Source organism: Mirounga leonina, unplaced genomic scaffold, assembly GCF_011800145.1.
Source record: "Mirounga leonina isolate KUSES-001 unplaced genomic scaffold, KU_Mleo_1.0 Mir_94, whole genome shotgun sequence".
NCBI classification, from domain to species: Eukaryota; Metazoa; Chordata; class Mammalia; order Carnivora; family Phocidae; genus Mirounga; species Mirounga leonina.
The window spans coordinates 39,261,032-39,277,264 of NW_023270855.1; the positions used below are offsets into that span (position 1 = coordinate 39,261,032).

At 45.8% G+C, this 16,233-nt stretch overlaps 1 protein-coding gene across 3 annotated transcripts in view; it reads right to left on the bottom strand.

Annotated features, from left to right (window-relative positions):
- Window positions 1–16,233, bottom strand: part of RAD54L2 (RAD54 like 2) — a 109,040-nt gene that overhangs the window by 2,582 nt on the left and 90,225 nt on the right. For all 3 annotated transcript variants that reach the window (XM_034998372.1, XM_034998370.1, XM_034998371.1), the window contains 12 exons: window positions 15,600–15,942; window positions 14,730–14,907; window positions 13,221–13,472; window positions 12,885–13,003; window positions 10,782–10,900; window positions 8,888–8,987; window positions 7,912–8,117; window positions 7,122–7,294; window positions 6,464–6,660; window positions 3,686–3,885; window positions 2,484–2,573; window positions 20–112 (listed from right to left, as the gene is read on the bottom strand). In XM_034998372.1, the coding sequence (XP_034854263.1) occupies window positions 20–112; window positions 2,484–2,573; window positions 3,686–3,885; window positions 6,464–6,660; window positions 7,122–7,294; window positions 7,912–8,117; window positions 8,888–8,987; window positions 10,782–10,900; window positions 12,885–13,003; window positions 13,221–13,472; window positions 14,730–14,907; window positions 15,600–15,942 (2,070 nt within the window). The remainder of the gene's footprint in view (window positions 1–19; window positions 113–2,483; window positions 2,574–3,685; window positions 3,886–6,463; window positions 6,661–7,121; window positions 7,295–7,911; window positions 8,118–8,887; window positions 8,988–10,781; window positions 10,901–12,884; window positions 13,004–13,220; window positions 13,473–14,729; window positions 14,908–15,599; window positions 15,943–16,233) is intronic.

The window sequence follows — 16,233 nt, forward strand, 5'->3', positions numbered from 1 at the left end:
AAAGTAAAAGCCACTATACCTGAAGCAGCCATCCGACCATCTTCTGGGACCTTCGGTTTGCCAGTTGCCCGGACAGCAAAGATCCGCCCGTCACTGGTGCGGATGTACGTCCCTAAGAAGAAAACAGGAGGAAGACTGCTAGGAGCCAACATGCAATCAGCCAACTCTGGGAAACTCCAGGCTTAGGCACCATGGGCTGGGAAACAGCTATAAAATTAGGTCTCACACCCTCTCTCAAGACCCCTGAAATGACAAGTGTAGTGGCTGAGCTGTGGACCCGATGTTATTCATTCATTCCACAAACAGGGCACAATTACCACATATGAGGCATTGTCCTAAACACTGAAGAACACAGACAGAAAAGGGCCCTGTCTCATGGGGAGGAGACAGACAATGATGCCAGAAAATACTGGGAAAGGTTAATGCAATGGAGGAAATAAACGGGATGCTGGGAGAGAGAGTAAGTTGGCTGCCTTGGTTCTGGGCAAAGTACTCTGGCAAGGGTCCTCCTCTTGATCTGGGAGGAAAGAGCCTCATTGCCTCAACACCCTTTTCTCCCTTGGTAAGAATAATTCAAGACCAGCATCCTGTTCCCACAGGGCACTAACCTACCTTCTCTGTCTTTTGATCAATCTCCTGGAAGGTCAGGGTTGCCTCTAAGTCAGAGGTCAGCAAACATTTTCTTAAAGGGCCAGTGAGCAAATATTTTTGCCTTTGTAAGCCAAAGTGTTGCAACCACTCAACTCTGCTATACTATAGCACGAAAACAGCTGGGGTTGGCTGTGCTCCAAAGACCTTTATTTACCGACACTGAAATGTGAATTTCATATAATTTTCAGGTTCCACAAAATATTATTCTTTTTTTTTTTCCAACTAATTGAAAATGTATAATCCATGCTTAGCTCACAGGTACAGAAACAGGAAGCAGGCAGGATTTGGCCCATGGGCCATAGTTTGCTAACCCATGCTCTAGGCTAGGAAGAGCCTAGTAGGGGGGCTGGGTATAATCTCTGTGTGTCATGTGCTTCATGGCATCTTTTCCCTGAGCCTAAAGGTACTTTGACCCAATAGAGGCTAGGGTAAAATCTCCTTGCTAAACAAAGAACCTCAGGGAGCCTCATACAGTAAAGGATGATATGAACGATAGGCTCAGATTACATCCTGACAATGTCCAGTCCAGAATTCTCATCCCAGCAATCTCATCTCACTCTGTAAGGGGGCCACAGGCAGCAGACTTTTTAAATTACTACACTCAAGGGGCGCCTGGCTGGTGTAGTTGGTTAAGCATCCAACTCTTGGTTTGGCTCAGGTCGTGATCTCAGGGTCCTGGGATCGAGCCCTGCACTGGGTTCCACACTCAGCGGGCAGTCTGCTTAGGACTCCCCCCATCTCCCTCTGCTCCTCCCCCACCCCTCTCTAAAATAAATAAATAAATCTTAAATTACCACACTCAAAATATCTGTCATGCAACCCACATATACTAATTCATCCACCCAACACACTTCCTAGTTGGAGACCTCCACCCCACTCTGAGCAAGTAGGTAAGATGACACAATAACATACATGTAGTTTATAATCCATTCCACAGCTCCTTCCCTCCACTTTTGGTCTCCCTGTGTGTAGTTTAAATGCCAGGCACTAAGCTTTTGATGGTTAAGGTATCTATCTCGAATAAACAAATTGCACCTATATGACACATCTACTAGCTAAACAACTAGATAAGGAACCAGGCTGTCCCCATCCATGAAGTTCCCCTTTTAGAAATCCCAGAGTAATCAGAAAACTGAACCTCGAGGGACCCTGCTTTTCCCTTCCCATGCCGTAATTCCAGCTCTTATGTTTTAAATTCACCAATGAAGAGTAAACCCACAGAACTCTAACCACCCCAATTCCTGGACTCTAACAGAGCCCCAAGTCTTCTCTCCCTCTCTCTCTCTCTTTACCCATCACCTCACTGTGTGGCCCTGGGGTGCTATGTACCCTCCAGGATCTGTGAGTAATAAACTTTATTTTTTCAAAGTTCACTGATGGTTTAGCTGAGGTAACATCTTGCAATCATAGTAAGAACCACAAGTGCCAGTCCAGCCATGACACTGGCTCTGACAAATGTCTGTGGGGACTTGCCACAATTACTAGGTGAGTGGTGAGGAACTTCTAGCTGATAGCATCACTATCAACAGGCTGAGACTGACACAAAACACAGTGTCTATCCAAACCCACCTCAAGATTCTCCATAAAAACAATGGCAAATATGGGAATGCACGGACCCTAACTCTCTTCTTTTAAGCCACTGACAAATCTCTTTTGGGCCCACCCCAACTCTGCTAAGTTCCCAGAAATGTCTTTTTCTCATGCTTCTCCTACATGTGACACTCTATAGGATAATTCCTATCCTTCCTCCAGCTCAAGCCATATATATTTCTTCTGCTTCTCAGCCCCACACTCTGAACCAAAGGTAGAGGATGGGCATCTTAGGCTCTCACCTTTTGTCCCACGGATGATGTGGATGCTCTCACCAGCATTAATTCTTGCCTGTACATCTGTGGAGCTGTTGAGTCCAGGAATAACAATATCTAAGTGAAGACAGAGACCTCAGATTTAGATTACCTGACTGAGAGGGAAAAGAAGATGCAAAGTCCACATCCACCCCTGTTCCTCAGTGGCTTCCCTAAAGCCTCTCAGTAGAGTGGAGGTCTGAACCAAGGAGGATGGGGCAAGCAGGGCCTCCTCTCGCAGCTGTCTAGCAAAGAATACTAGGAAAACGAGAAACTTTTTAGAAATCCAATCATCTTTCTGATCAATTTCCTTTCATTTAATTAAAAATTCATAGAGTTTTAATTTGGAGAAAGTTCTAGTTCAGATGGTTATTTCTGTGTTTGTTTATTTTCTTCCCCCCTAAGCTATCTGCATCCATCTGCTCGACATCACTTTAGGCCCCAAAAGTGGCCTCATCCTCCTCCTTGCTGGCATTACTCCACACCTAACTAAAGAATAAAAAGTATGTTCAAGAATCAGCTGAGAAGAAGGATCTCAAGAGGCTCTCTTTTTGTTTTTGCCCATTTCACAATGATTTTGCAATGGACCCACATTATTTTCATACTCAAAAAAACAAGATATTTTTATTAAAATTTATATACCATGAATATTTCTAGATAATACGATGAAACACAGCTCCACGAAATGCTTTCCTTCCCAATTACCCTGAATCACAGAACCAATCGCAGAGACAGACAGGCTGCCAGCCTCCTACCACAGGCCCACTATGCTCAACCTGTATCAAACTCACAAAGAAAGAAGCAAGTGACTTTCAGGTCTTCTAATTAAGTAGGGAGGTTGACAGTCATCCTTTATACCCAGCTGACCCTATAGTCAGGCAGGACTCAACACATTCACACCTCTCTCAGACCAACCCTGTGTCCCAGTGACATTTCCATAATCTCTGCAGTGCTCACAGTCTATCCCACATATCACATTTAAGAAAACCCAGTACTATAACCCAGTGTTATAATTCTTAAGATATTCCATTAGAATGCAAATTCCTCAAGATCAGGGACTATCTTCTCTATTTTTACCCACAGTGCTAACGTAGTAAGGCCCAGAACACAAAAGGTGTTTAATAAATACTTCCTGAATGAACAAAGTAAAGGGACAGGCAGCCCTGGAAGAGGACCTAGGAGTTCCCAACCTGTTGTGGTGACCACCTTCTGCACAAGGACCCCCGCACGCTGCAGGTAGTTGATCGGGAAGTTCATAGCTGGATTTGTGCTGGAGGCAGAGCTTACACTGCCTCCCAGTGGGACATGCCGGGGCATCATGGGGATGGGAGTGGACTGCACAGGACGAACACTGGCCACAGGCTTCTCATCACTCTTCAGTGTTGGCTGCCTGTGAAGGAAGGACAAACACACTAAGAGTTCGGCAGAAGAGCCCTTACTTACTGTTCTGCAAAGGCTGCAGAGCTTCTCCAGATTCCCCCATTCTACAGCCTCACTTGCTGCTGAGAAGGATCAAAGAACCTGCAGAGTATGGCCAGTTCAAAAGGAGACTAGGGGCAGGACCAAGATCAAATGGCAGCAAGGGATAAAACCTCTTAGATTCTAAGAAGAATCAGATGTTGGTGGAATAATACCTTTTTGGAGATGTGAGGTAACATTTACTCCTTTAGAATTCGGACTGTTTGTATACATTAGGAATTAGTCCTTGAGGGAAGTTAGGAAGAGGTAAAGATGCAATAAGGGAGGAAAAGTTCTTCAGAACACAGTGCATGCCAAGTTGAAGACAAATAGGTGGAATTTTCCCCCTCACCCAAGTAAAAAGGGCCACATGATACCACACATTCAGGTGATCTTGAGAGAGCATCTGTCCAACTTCAACCATCTTTACTCTCTGGAACCTCAAGTTTCTGTAAGTAATGCAGACACCTCTCTCTCTTCCATATTACCTTTCATTGGGCTCCTCCAGGGGCCAGTGTCCAAAGTGCCCCTCTAAGTCATGACTACCACAAAAGCAGTGGCCACGAAAAAGCTGTTCACAGAATCCAGGCTTCTGAATGGCACATGGCCATCGCCAGCCTGAGCACACTGGCTGTGCATGTCTTATGCCAGCATGCCAAATGGTCAGTGACGCACTCCTCATTCTCCACTTTCTTTTCAACTGGATGTTGGTACCTTGAGAAAGCTACTCCTGATTTAAGATTTTTTTTCTATAAGCTCTCTGAAGTTTCGTGCCTTTGGTCTTTAGTTTTGGGGGAGAACTTCCTTGGATTGGTATATTCTTCCTTACCTGACTGAAGAACATTGCTCTGAGCTTGCTATAAGGCACCTTTGGGCAGCCCTCTGGGCCCTGTCTGGACTCCCACATTCCCAGATAGGCCACATAGCACCCCAAGTTCACCACGTCTGGGTCCCTTTTCCTCAATCTGCCCAGGGTGGCTTTTCAGGAGGTAGGGGCTCTGGTCAGATGTCAGTGGGACTCTCCCCAGGATCCAAAGTCAAATCAGGGTAAAAGTCAGGAAAACAGGAACCCAGCCCAAGCCCCCTACTCTGGAGGAGCTGAAGCGAGGAAATTGGGCAGGAAACCCTCCTCACATACACCCAGATGGGATGAGGAATCAGCAGGATCATAGTATGGCTCATCAAGTATTGTGAGAGGCTAGTGCCTCCCACGGGGCCAGAGCTGGACCAGAAAAGGAGCTGACATCGCCTCAGAGACCAGCCCATTTGTCACATCTTCCCCCAACATGGCTTTTCTCCTACTGAGTTCAGGCTTTGTCCATTCCTGTTGTTACATGGGAAAGGCCAGAAAAGAGAACAAAAGGGGTGGAGGACAAGAAAGGAGAACATTCCCAGGCAACAGTATCCTGGAAAATGACACAGAAATAAAGTCTGAAGGCTTTGAAACAGAATAACGTTTTTCTTGAAAGCAACTTATACTTAAAAAGTAGCAAATTTACTCACCAAACATTAGAGTCTTCCATAAAATTTACATGGTTTCAGCTCCTTTAGAATCTCATTTATCAGGTTGTTTTGTTTTTTTTTAACATGGAATCTTCATAAGAAAAAAGTTTTAGGGCACCTGGGTGGCTCAGTCAGTTGAGCGTCTGCCTTCGGCTCAGGTCATGATCCCAGGGTCCTGGGATCGAGCCCCACATCGTGCTCCCTGCTCAGCCAGGAGCCTGCTTCTCCCTCTCCCTCTGCCCCAGTTCTCGCATGCTCTGCTCTTGCTCAATCTCTCTCAAATAAATAATCTTTTTTAAAAAAAGAAAAAAGTTTTAAATCCCCCTCAAATAAAATAATAATCTTTAATTCAAGATAATAAAAAAATTTTTAAACAAACCACTCAATCAGGCAGCTAATCTGGTAAGGCCTATGAGGTACTTTGTCTTGAAATGAAAAAAAAAAAATTAAACATAGATAAAGGTAATTTCTTACAAAGAGCCTCTCTCTTCACTCAGCAATTGGCTTCCAACGTGTTCATACTCTGAACAGTTCTAGAAGTTGTACTCAAGAAAAAGATTTTTTTCCTCAGGATCGTGGCACAACCACGGAATCAAATCCCATTAAGAGTAGGAGAATTCCTTGACTGCAATCCAGGACTCACAAAAGACTTGGCCTTCACCCTTGAACTTCACTGCTTAAGCAAGATCTAAGCCCAAGGCACTATGGATATGAAGGCAGCTGTGTGGGAGAGTTGGGCCTCTGTGTCTTAGAAAGCTGCACCTTCTCCAGGAGTTCAGAAAGACTCTTCTAAGGCACAAGGCCAGTGGCTCACTCTTCCAGCCAGAGCCACTACTTAAAACACCAGGGCTGCTGAACTGCTTCGGCACCTCATCCAAGAGCAGAACCTGTCAGTTCACAACAGCCAACGAGCAAGTTGTAGGCTTTCCCTTTGTTTAAAAACAGAACCAGTCAAATGGTTTGGGCCTGGCCCAGCAGCAGACCTTCCTCCCATTTCAGTGACTCACCAGTTTCTCTGACTAAAAGCAGGGATGCTGGTCAGGCTCTGGTCACTGGCAGGGTAATACTGCGCATATGACGGGCGGGTGTAGGGGACGGATGTGCGCTTGTCTTCCTCATAGCTTTTCTTTGCTGCTTTTTTCTCAGCCTTGGTCAGCTTGTGATCCTTTCGGTTAAGGAGCAATGACTCATGCTCAAAAGGCTCCTGGGGACACAGGAGGATGTTGATTTAATTACCACTCTTTGTGCCAACATGACTGAAATACAATGAGGCTTTCTCTGAAAACAAAAAAGGGCTATCTCCAGCACTTGCAAAGAGCCTGCTCACAGACACACAGGCAGGTTTACTGTCTTTTTGTCAAAAGTATAATTCACAACTCTAACCCAGCCACACCTTTACAAAACCCAAGTCTGCCTTGTATATCAAAAGGATGGGAGCGTTCAGAGAATTAACAGACTACATTTCTACAATTTTCCCCCTTCTTTCTGCTAGGAAAAACTCACACTGGCCAAATTATTCCACATAGCTGAGCTGAGCACTCCTAGGACAAGACTGGGGTGGGAATAGGTGGTTGGGGGACTGCATGTGGCAAGGAGAAGAATCAGCTTAGTTTAAGTCCTCTGCATGAAACAAAACCTCAGATAAGCCTCCCTCCAGGTTCTCACCTTGGTGATGAGGTGAGGGTACTTCAGACAGGCAAGTTGCAGGACTGGCTCCTTGATCCCCTTTATGTTCAAGGATGCTTGGGGAGCTGGCTCCTTCTCAACAAAGTGCAGTAGGTTCTCTACCTCTTTCCGGGTAAAGTTCAGCATTGGATTAAGATCATCTACCACTCGATCTAGAAGGGAGAAGACATGGAGAAAGTCACTACACGGCTGAGAAGACTACAAAAGCACAGCTACGAAGATTGGCAGAGAGAGAGGTTGTGGGGGGCATAATTGTCACTGATATCTAAACTACCTCAGGCTATCCCATACTTCAAAGTCAAAGACCAGGTGTGAGGCCCTGGTGAAATGGAAATACCAAAAAAGAAACCTGTACACCTAGCTCAGCTCTTTTCATTATACCTGTCCTCGACAAGTTGAGGTCAACCCCATCTTAAAGCAATTGTTTTTTTTTCTTTTTTAAAGATTTTATTTATTTATTTGACAGAGAGAGACAAAGAGAGAGAGGGAACACAAGCAGGGGGAGTGGGAGAGGGAGGAGCAGGCTTCCCGCGGAGCAGAGAGCCCGATGCGGGGCTCGATCCCAGGACCCTGGGAACATGACCTGAGCAGAAGGCAGACGCTTAACAAATGAGCCACTCAGGGGCCCCTTAAAACAATTATTTGAATCAGAATGAGATGGGAGGAACTGCTTTCTGTGATTCAAAGCCTACCTGTGTTCCCACAGCCTGCCCCTCTCCTCCCACCACTGGTACAATAAGGATAGTATTGAGCCTGAAAGATGCCCCACCTGACATGCCCTGCTTGGAAATCTGACGGTCATAGATCTTCTTTTCAAGGGTGAAATCAGCCACAAGGCGATAAATGTGACAGGGCTTTTTCTGGCCATAACGGTATACCCGACATACTGCCTGAGCATCATGGCAAGGGTTCCAGGAAGCATCAAACACCACCACTCGGTTGGCACCGATCAGATTCACACCCAAGCACCCAGCCCTTTAAAACACAAGCCAACAATCACAGAACTTTTAGTTATTAAAGACAGATTTTAAATTGGTTTCACTCTGTGACTCCTGCCCCAGTATTACCTCCTTTGTCCTAAGCACAACACATTGGAGGATTCTCCTGTCCTGCCGATGAACAGTACATTCCTCAAGCACTGAAAAATATGCCCTGAAAATCCAACACAGAAGTATCTACCAGCTCAGAAAGAAAACCCACTCTCCCCTCCTCTGTAACGGGTAAGGCCCCTGCATCCTGGCCACAGAGTAATGTCACTTGAAGGGAGACGTCTGCATGCAGATGTTTCTGGTGTGTTTAGTCTACCAGCCTTGGAAAATGACTAGTTCATACCCATCAAGGGCACTGTGATGGCAGAAAGCAGCACAGCCTTCAAACTGCTTGGCATGACAGATATTACTGCCATCAGTCTTTTACAGTTACATTACACTTTCTACCTTTTTTTTTTTACACTTTCCACTTTTTAAAGCACTTTCACGTTAATCACATCATCTAAGGCTCAGAACACTCCTGAGAGAAAAAGCTAATTATGCCCATTATTAATGAAGGTCTCAAAGAACTTCATGACACTATCACGATTACCCTAACACAACTTCATTTTGGGGTCTCCTCTCTGACCTCAAAAACAAGTCACATACCTGAGCAGATCTCTTCTGACAGAACTCTGATGAGTCTTTGGGTATCTGCCTATGTGACCAACTGCCCTGAACACAGCCCTCTGACCTCCCCTCTCAGGATCCACTCACCTTGTGGACAGAAGGAACAGCCAGGTGGTGAGGTTGCTGGGATCATTGAACTGATTAATGAGCCGCTCCCTCTCAAAGGCAGGGGTGCTACCATCTAGCCCTAGGAGAGAAGAAAAACCACAAGAAATGGACAGATGAGGGCAGGGGTACACAGCAAAATCACTGGGCAAATGTGTTTTAAAAACGAAAGAAACAAATACACTACAATACCCAGATTCCACTCCCTTGGACATTCCATGGGTTTACAGTGAGACCCAGACACCTATAATTAAAAATACCCCCATGTGCAACAAGAATTATAAACTATGTTTCTCCCTTTAGTATTTTAGGTCAATTCTAAGGCCAGGGTTCCTAGACTTCAGGGGGCATAAGAAGAATCACCCTAAATAGGGAAGCTTGGTAAACACTGGCTCAGGGTGACCTCTTTGCCTCAGACCTGTAAATCCTGGTGAGTGCAGAAGGAGCAAGAGTTCTGTTTTGATATGGATGATGTCCCTCCATCAGGAATTTGCATTGTTACAAGCTCCTAAGATTAAGAACTTGCTCTAAGGAGACATTAAAAGGAATAGATCTGGAGCAGTGGGACGGGGCATATGGTTGACAAGAGGGAAGTTCAAAGGAAGAAGAAAAAGTAACCTTCAGTTAAGAAGAAGCATGAATAAGAGAGGAGGGGGGCTACATTTGTCACCCCAGAGAAAAGGGCGAAACTAAGGAGATGAAACACCACATGGAGAACTGGATTGCTACCGTTATAGGAAGCCTTAGTTTAATTGCCTGGTACTAGAAGCTCTCTCAGTTGACACCCAACCTACCTTTCCAACCTGAGTTCCCACAATTTCCAAGCACAGCTCAGCACTGACTCACTGGGCAAGCCTATAGTCAACACAAGGCTGTGGGCTAGACCCTGTGCTGGGGGTCTTCCTACTAGCCCCTGTCCCTCCATTCTCTAAATACTACCTTTAGGCCAGTGCTTCCCAACAAGGGTGATATCCCTGCCCCCACATCCTACAGGGGACATCTGGCAATGTGTGGAGACATTTTTGGTTGTTATCACTAGGTGGATGCCACTGCCACCTAATGAGTAGAGACCAGGGACGCTGCTAAACATCTTACAATGCACAGGTCAGCCTCCCTACAAAAAGAATTATCTGGCCCAAATGTCAGTATCTGGACAGTAAGCACCTGAAGTTAGTATTTCTCAACTTTTGTTTTTCATTACTGCCCTCTTAAGGAGCCTTTTTATACATTTTTCCCCCAATCAACATTACCCTCAAGAATTTTCAAATACCACAGATATACTGTATATGTTTATTTACTGCATGCCTATTGTGCTCTATACTTTTGAAAAGTTAAAAAAAAAAAATTTGTCCCCTCAAGAACTAATTTTCACCCCTTTAGGGACACTATCTCCACTATAGAGAATGCATGATCTGAGCTTATTTATATTCACTCTGCTCCTTCTTCCTAGAATGACCTTTGGGCCACACTAACTCTATATATTTAAATTCTCCCCATCTTTGCAAGTCTACTGCAAGTTCCACCTCCTCCAGGAAGCCTTCTCCAACCATCCTCCCCGCAATGATTCTGTTCTCCTTAGAACCTGTTAGGGCACTCGACCAGTGCTACTTTGTATTTGTCCTGGAGTTGTCAGATGAAGACAAGGCTTATGCCTTCTACTTCTCAGATCTCCCCTATCTTGCCCAAGCTTCCCAGCCCCTAGTATAATGCCTCACACACAGCAGCTTGCTCTCAATATCTCCTTGCTCCTTGGCTACTCCAGATACTCCTATGCATTTGATGGAGAACAGAGTAGAAGATAAAAAGGCAGAGAAAGAAAGAGAACCCTTAAGGAGACCCTGCCAGGACTCCAGCAACAAAGCAGCAATGAACTCACGGAAGTAGCTGACGTTTCGAACCCACTTCTGTACTCCTTGCCCATCAGCACCAGGTAGACAGGGCACTTCTCGTTTCCCTAGGAACTCCTCGATGAGAGCCAAGGTGGAAAGGCTCTGGCTGGAAGGAACAACATTTGGTTCAGAAGGCTCTCAGACCCAAGGGAATCTTGTTCCCCAATGGGCTCACCATCATGTGCAGCCTTCTGACAGTGGGAGCTTCCAGAACCTGTACCCCATGAGAGGTAACCCCACAAAGAACCACCAAGGGTGTTCTCCCTAGCTCATAATGGGAGCAGAGTCATCTATACACTTATTGTCAGCACCCCACTAAATCTGCTACCCTATTACTTCCTCAATTGAAAAATTCTGGGGTTTAGCTCAGTGCATAGTAACAAACAGCATCAGCTTTAAAAACTAACATTACATGAATATACGTAAGATCTAATTATAGGTCACAATCAATATTATGGGTCTTACTAAGGAGACAGAATCACTTGGCTACTTTCAAGTTATACAGAGAGGCAGTCTCCTCAGAAGTGATAACTTGAAATGGAACACTAGACTCCCCCAGTTAGAATCACTGGTATCCTCTCAAAGTGTGTCACCCATGGAAACCCTCACTCTGCGAGGCTCCCAAGCCAGGCTCCTGCCATTTAGCTCTCATTGGAGCATAATCTAGTCAGAACAACAACAACAAAAACAATCAATTTTATATCTGTTTCCCTGAGGAGTCAGGTCTTGATGGACATCACAGTTCTGGCCAGACTGAGAATGTGACTCTGGAACAAATCACATTACTTATTTGACTTTATACACAAAGCATAAAAATAAATATATAAATACATAAACAAATAATTTTTTTTTAAAGTAAGTTACACACCCAACGTGGGGCTTGAACTTAAAACCCTGAAAGTAAGAACTGCATGCTCTACTGACTGACCCAGCCAGGTGCCCCCACAAAAATCTTTTAATTAAAAAAAATAAAAATAAAGGCTGGGGAAAGACCGAAGCACATTAGACCAGAAGTCAGCAAATGTTTTCTGTAAAGGGCCAGATAGTAAATATTTTTAGGCTCTGTAGACCACATACAATCTGTCAAATATTCTTCTTCTTTTTTTAAAAAACCCTTTAAAGGGGCGCCTGGGTGGCTCAGTTGGTTAAGCAACTGCCTTCGGCTCAGGTCATGATCCTGGAGTCCCTGGATCAAGTCCCGCATCGGGCTCCCTGCTCAGCGGGGAGCCTGCTTCTCCCTCTCACCCTCCCCCCTCTCATGTGCTCTCTCTCTCTCATTCTCTCTGTCTCAAATAAATAAATAAAATCTTTAAAAAAAAAACCTTTAAAAATGTAACAACTAGGTGCCTAGGTGGCTCAGTTGGTTGAAATGTCTGACTCTTGATTTTGGCTCAGGTCTCTCTTTTGGCTCTCAGGGTCGTAAGAGTGAGCCCCACGTTGGGCTCCATGCTTAGTGGGGAGTCTGTTTGTCCCTCTCCCTCCCCCTCTGGCTGCCCTACCACCACCCAGCTTGCTTACACGCACACTCTATCTAAAATAAATAAATAAAATCTTAAAAAAAAAAAATGTAAAAACTAGCTCTCAGGCAGGCCACAGGCCAGATCTGACCTGGGCCATAATTTGAAGGATTAGACTATGACCTCTGATGTCAGTATTCCCTAATGTTTAAATTGTTCTCTGCAGAGAAATCACATTGGGCAAAATAAGAAACTCCAAGAAAGAGATGAAATGCAAGAAGGTCCTCACAAGAAGCCCTGGGCTGCAGAGGCATGAAAGAAAAAAAAAAAGTAGGGGGGGGCGCCTGGGTGGCTCAGTTGGTTAAGCTACTGCCTTCGGCTCAGGTCATGATCCTGGAGTCCCGGGATCGAGTCCCACGTCGGGCTCCCTGCTCAGCAGGGAGTCTGCCTCTCTCTGACCCTCCCCCCTCTCATGCTCTCTATCTCATTCTCTCTCTCAAATAAATAAATAAAATCTTTAAAAAAAAAAAAAAAAGTAGGGGGAGTTGTGGCGACCCCAGACGGTCTCACTCTGTAGGGGCTGTGTCACTCTACTACAGATACATGATGTCATAGGGGAATTTCTCTTCCTACCTGAACACGAGAATCTTGTCCCCAAGCTTCACACTTTCCTCAATCAGGTGGAAAAGCAGTACCATCTTGGGAGAGTTCTCTAAGACCCCAGTCTGGTAATTAGTCAAAAGGTCCTTGGCCTGCAAGAGAGAAATGAGGCAGCTTACAGCAGGTCCATGCCAGAACACTAGATCTAAAATTCACTCCTCCCAAAGCAGAAGCTCATGGACAACTTTATAATCCCCCGCAGAGACCTTGGCAGTACAGTACACTGTGCAACCCCCACCCTTTCCCCACATAGGATTTGTACCATTCTCAGCAGTGGTTTATGGGCACAGAAGGATCTGCTTGACTCACCCATTCATATGTGACAATGTTGTTGCCGCGCTCCTGGAAAGGGTTGAAGCCAACCCCCTGTAGGTATTTGCTGTTGGTTGCCTCTCCCATTGAGGAGGCCAAGGTGCTGTCCTCCCCCTTGCCTTTTGTTCCCTGTGACGGGCAGCGGGCACTAGTCCCCGCTGAGCCAAGCTCTTCCACATCTAGGTCTTGCTCATTGGCCAGACTCTCCTTCTGAAGGGCTTCATATAGCACATCCGGGTGATTCCAGATCTGAGGTTCAAGTTAAAGGAGAAGTGGCACAGGGCAGAGAACAGTCTAAGGGTATCCCAGGGAGTCTGGAAACATGCACTTGCTCAAACACACACCTCCCACAGCATTCACTGTCACATCAAAAATCAGAGCATCTCCAACCCCCTCATAGCCAAAGAGCCTACACATTCATTTTAACTAACCAACTGTGACCGCCATAACACGAGTGGAAGAGTTCCTACCAGTGGGCATGCCCATATGTTTGGTACATAATCAGAAAGGCTATGTCAAAAGCCTTGCTTTCTTATTTAAATAAGAATAATAATGTTCCCGTTTTGCATGGCTACAGCCGACTACTATATGAAACAAGACTAATCTCTCCCTATGGACAAATGTATCTGACTTACAGATGACCAACCAGAAGTCATTTCAGGGACTATTTCTGGCAGGAGTTGAGAAATCCCGGGGTGCAGGGGACCAGAGGGGTGGGGTGGGGGGGGGCAGGAAGGGCACGTTGGCACTGTAGCATCCTCAAAGACCATGTCTGCTGTAGCTCCCTGGCCCTGGTCTAGGACTATAGCTACAAAAAAAAAAAACCATTTTGAAATCCCATCTGTCCCCTGACACACACCTTCAGCTGACTTATTAAAGCAGTGGTCAATGGGGAATAATACCCAAAAGGTTGGCTGAGAGCTGTCAAAGAAACAGGTCCCTCATTACGCAACAGGGAGCACATACTAAAGATGTGCTAAAATGCTCACCTGTTCATGAAGCTTAGTGCTAAAGATACCTGGGCCCTTCTGTCCTCAAACCATCTCAAGCATTATCAGGATGAAAGAGATCTCAATCTCATTAAACACAGAATCAAACAGAAGGTACCCCAACAACTTGTCTAAGCTATATATTTCTTGAATCTTGATTACACTAGCAGTCAAAAACTGTCCTGCAATGTTCTTCCATTGCCCCTTCTTTGCAAGGGAAAAAAACCAATGAGAAAGGAAGTGATCTCTTAAATTTGGTACAAGTTGTTCAAATGAACTGCACAACCGCAAGGAGCACCAATTCTATCTTAGGCTATGACTAGCGGCCCCCCTAGGAACTGTGCAGCACACACTGGCACATCTCTCCTTGGGGACCCCTATTCTCTGATGCAGCCAACCAAAGGTGGCCCCTCTCACTTTGTTCTTCCTTTATCAAGGACTCCCAGCAGAAATAACTCCCTTGGGACCATGTGCACCCTTCATCCATATGTCAGTATTCCCTGAGGCCTCAACATACCTTGCAGCACACGCAGAAAGCCTTAAGGGGGTTCAGCCCCAGCCAGCCACTGCTACCACAGTCTCGGAAGCGGTCCATGAACTGTGTGTACAAATCTCGCTGGATCTTCGAGAGCCGCACCAGGATTACATTTTCTTCCTTGGCAGGGAGGTGAATCTTCAGCACAGTGTGGCCTCTCCTACAAAGGCAGAGATCAGAATTGTCAAGCCTGTGTGGCCAGGATGGGTCAGTGCAGGAAAACAAAAGAACTCTGCATTTCTGCCACATCTCCTCTTGAGGATCTCCACATTCACAGCAGCCTTGCAATAATGAGGATTGGTTTAGTGACCCTCAGAGGAAACTCATTTTAAGGATAAGAACTAGAGCAAAGAGGACTGGGTGGCAGAGATTGGAAACTTCAGGTTCCTACCCAGATTCAGGCCTGTTTCTCTAAGCTTTCTGCACACGTGCCGTCTTAACAAGGAAAAACAAGGGGATTGCTTTGACTACCCTATCTACATCCACTGAGATGCTAAAACTGGTGAGGCCATGCCCCGAGAACCAGCACTTCTGTGTTTTCACTAAGTCAGCAGAAGGCTAGCTCTCTTTTGCTTCTCAGCAAGTAAGCAGGTGGCAGGTATCTCTAGAAGCTTTAAAGATTAACTTCTGAGGGAAGCACTTCTAGGCCAAACTTTCAGAGGACTGAAACAGCGGCTATCCATCATTTGTGTGCTATTCAGGAAAAGCTACTCATTAAAAGGGAAGTTTTACTATCACCCACTAAGAAGGGACCCTCCTGTTGTAACAGTTCCCCTTTGGGAAAGCTATGCATGCCCATTACACCAAGGTCTCTCTGAGGATTCAAAAGACAGGGCCCTAAAGATGGCTCACCTCTGCACAAAGCCCTCCAGGAGGCTGTGCAAGACATGGCTCCGGTACCGCATTAGGCGGACATCCTGAGGCGTGCTGTCAATACACTGTCCATTCAGGATAGGGCGCTCAAACATGTTGCTGAACTCCTGCCGGGTGCCGAGGAAGTCTGGGCGAACAAAGTCCACCATGCACCAGTACTCAATGAGGTTGTTCTGCAGGGGGTACCCGGTCAGCACCACCCGACGGCGAGAGCGAATGTTCTTCAGGGCCTGTGAGGTGCTGGCCTGGCAGTTTTTGATGCGGTGTCCCTCGTCACAAATCACCACATCAGGGCCAGGGCGGCATAAGGCCTTCTCAAACTCTAGGGAGGGAAGAGGATCCGGAGTCAGAGGGTGAGAGGGCCTGCTCTTAGTCAACAATATGAGAAGTAGGGGTGCACCCTGGAGGAGACAGAAGAAATGAAGGAAGCAGGAAAGCAAGAGTCAGCCCCCATTAGTGAAAGGGAGCCAACATCCAGGCTCCTGCGCATTTGGTGTGACATGGTAACCTGGACTATTGACTCTTGCAGTAAATACCTCTTTTCCCTCTTTCCTTTCCTTATTTTTGCTTTTTTTTCCTTTAGGCTAAAAGTAAAACACCTTGCATTCCTAGG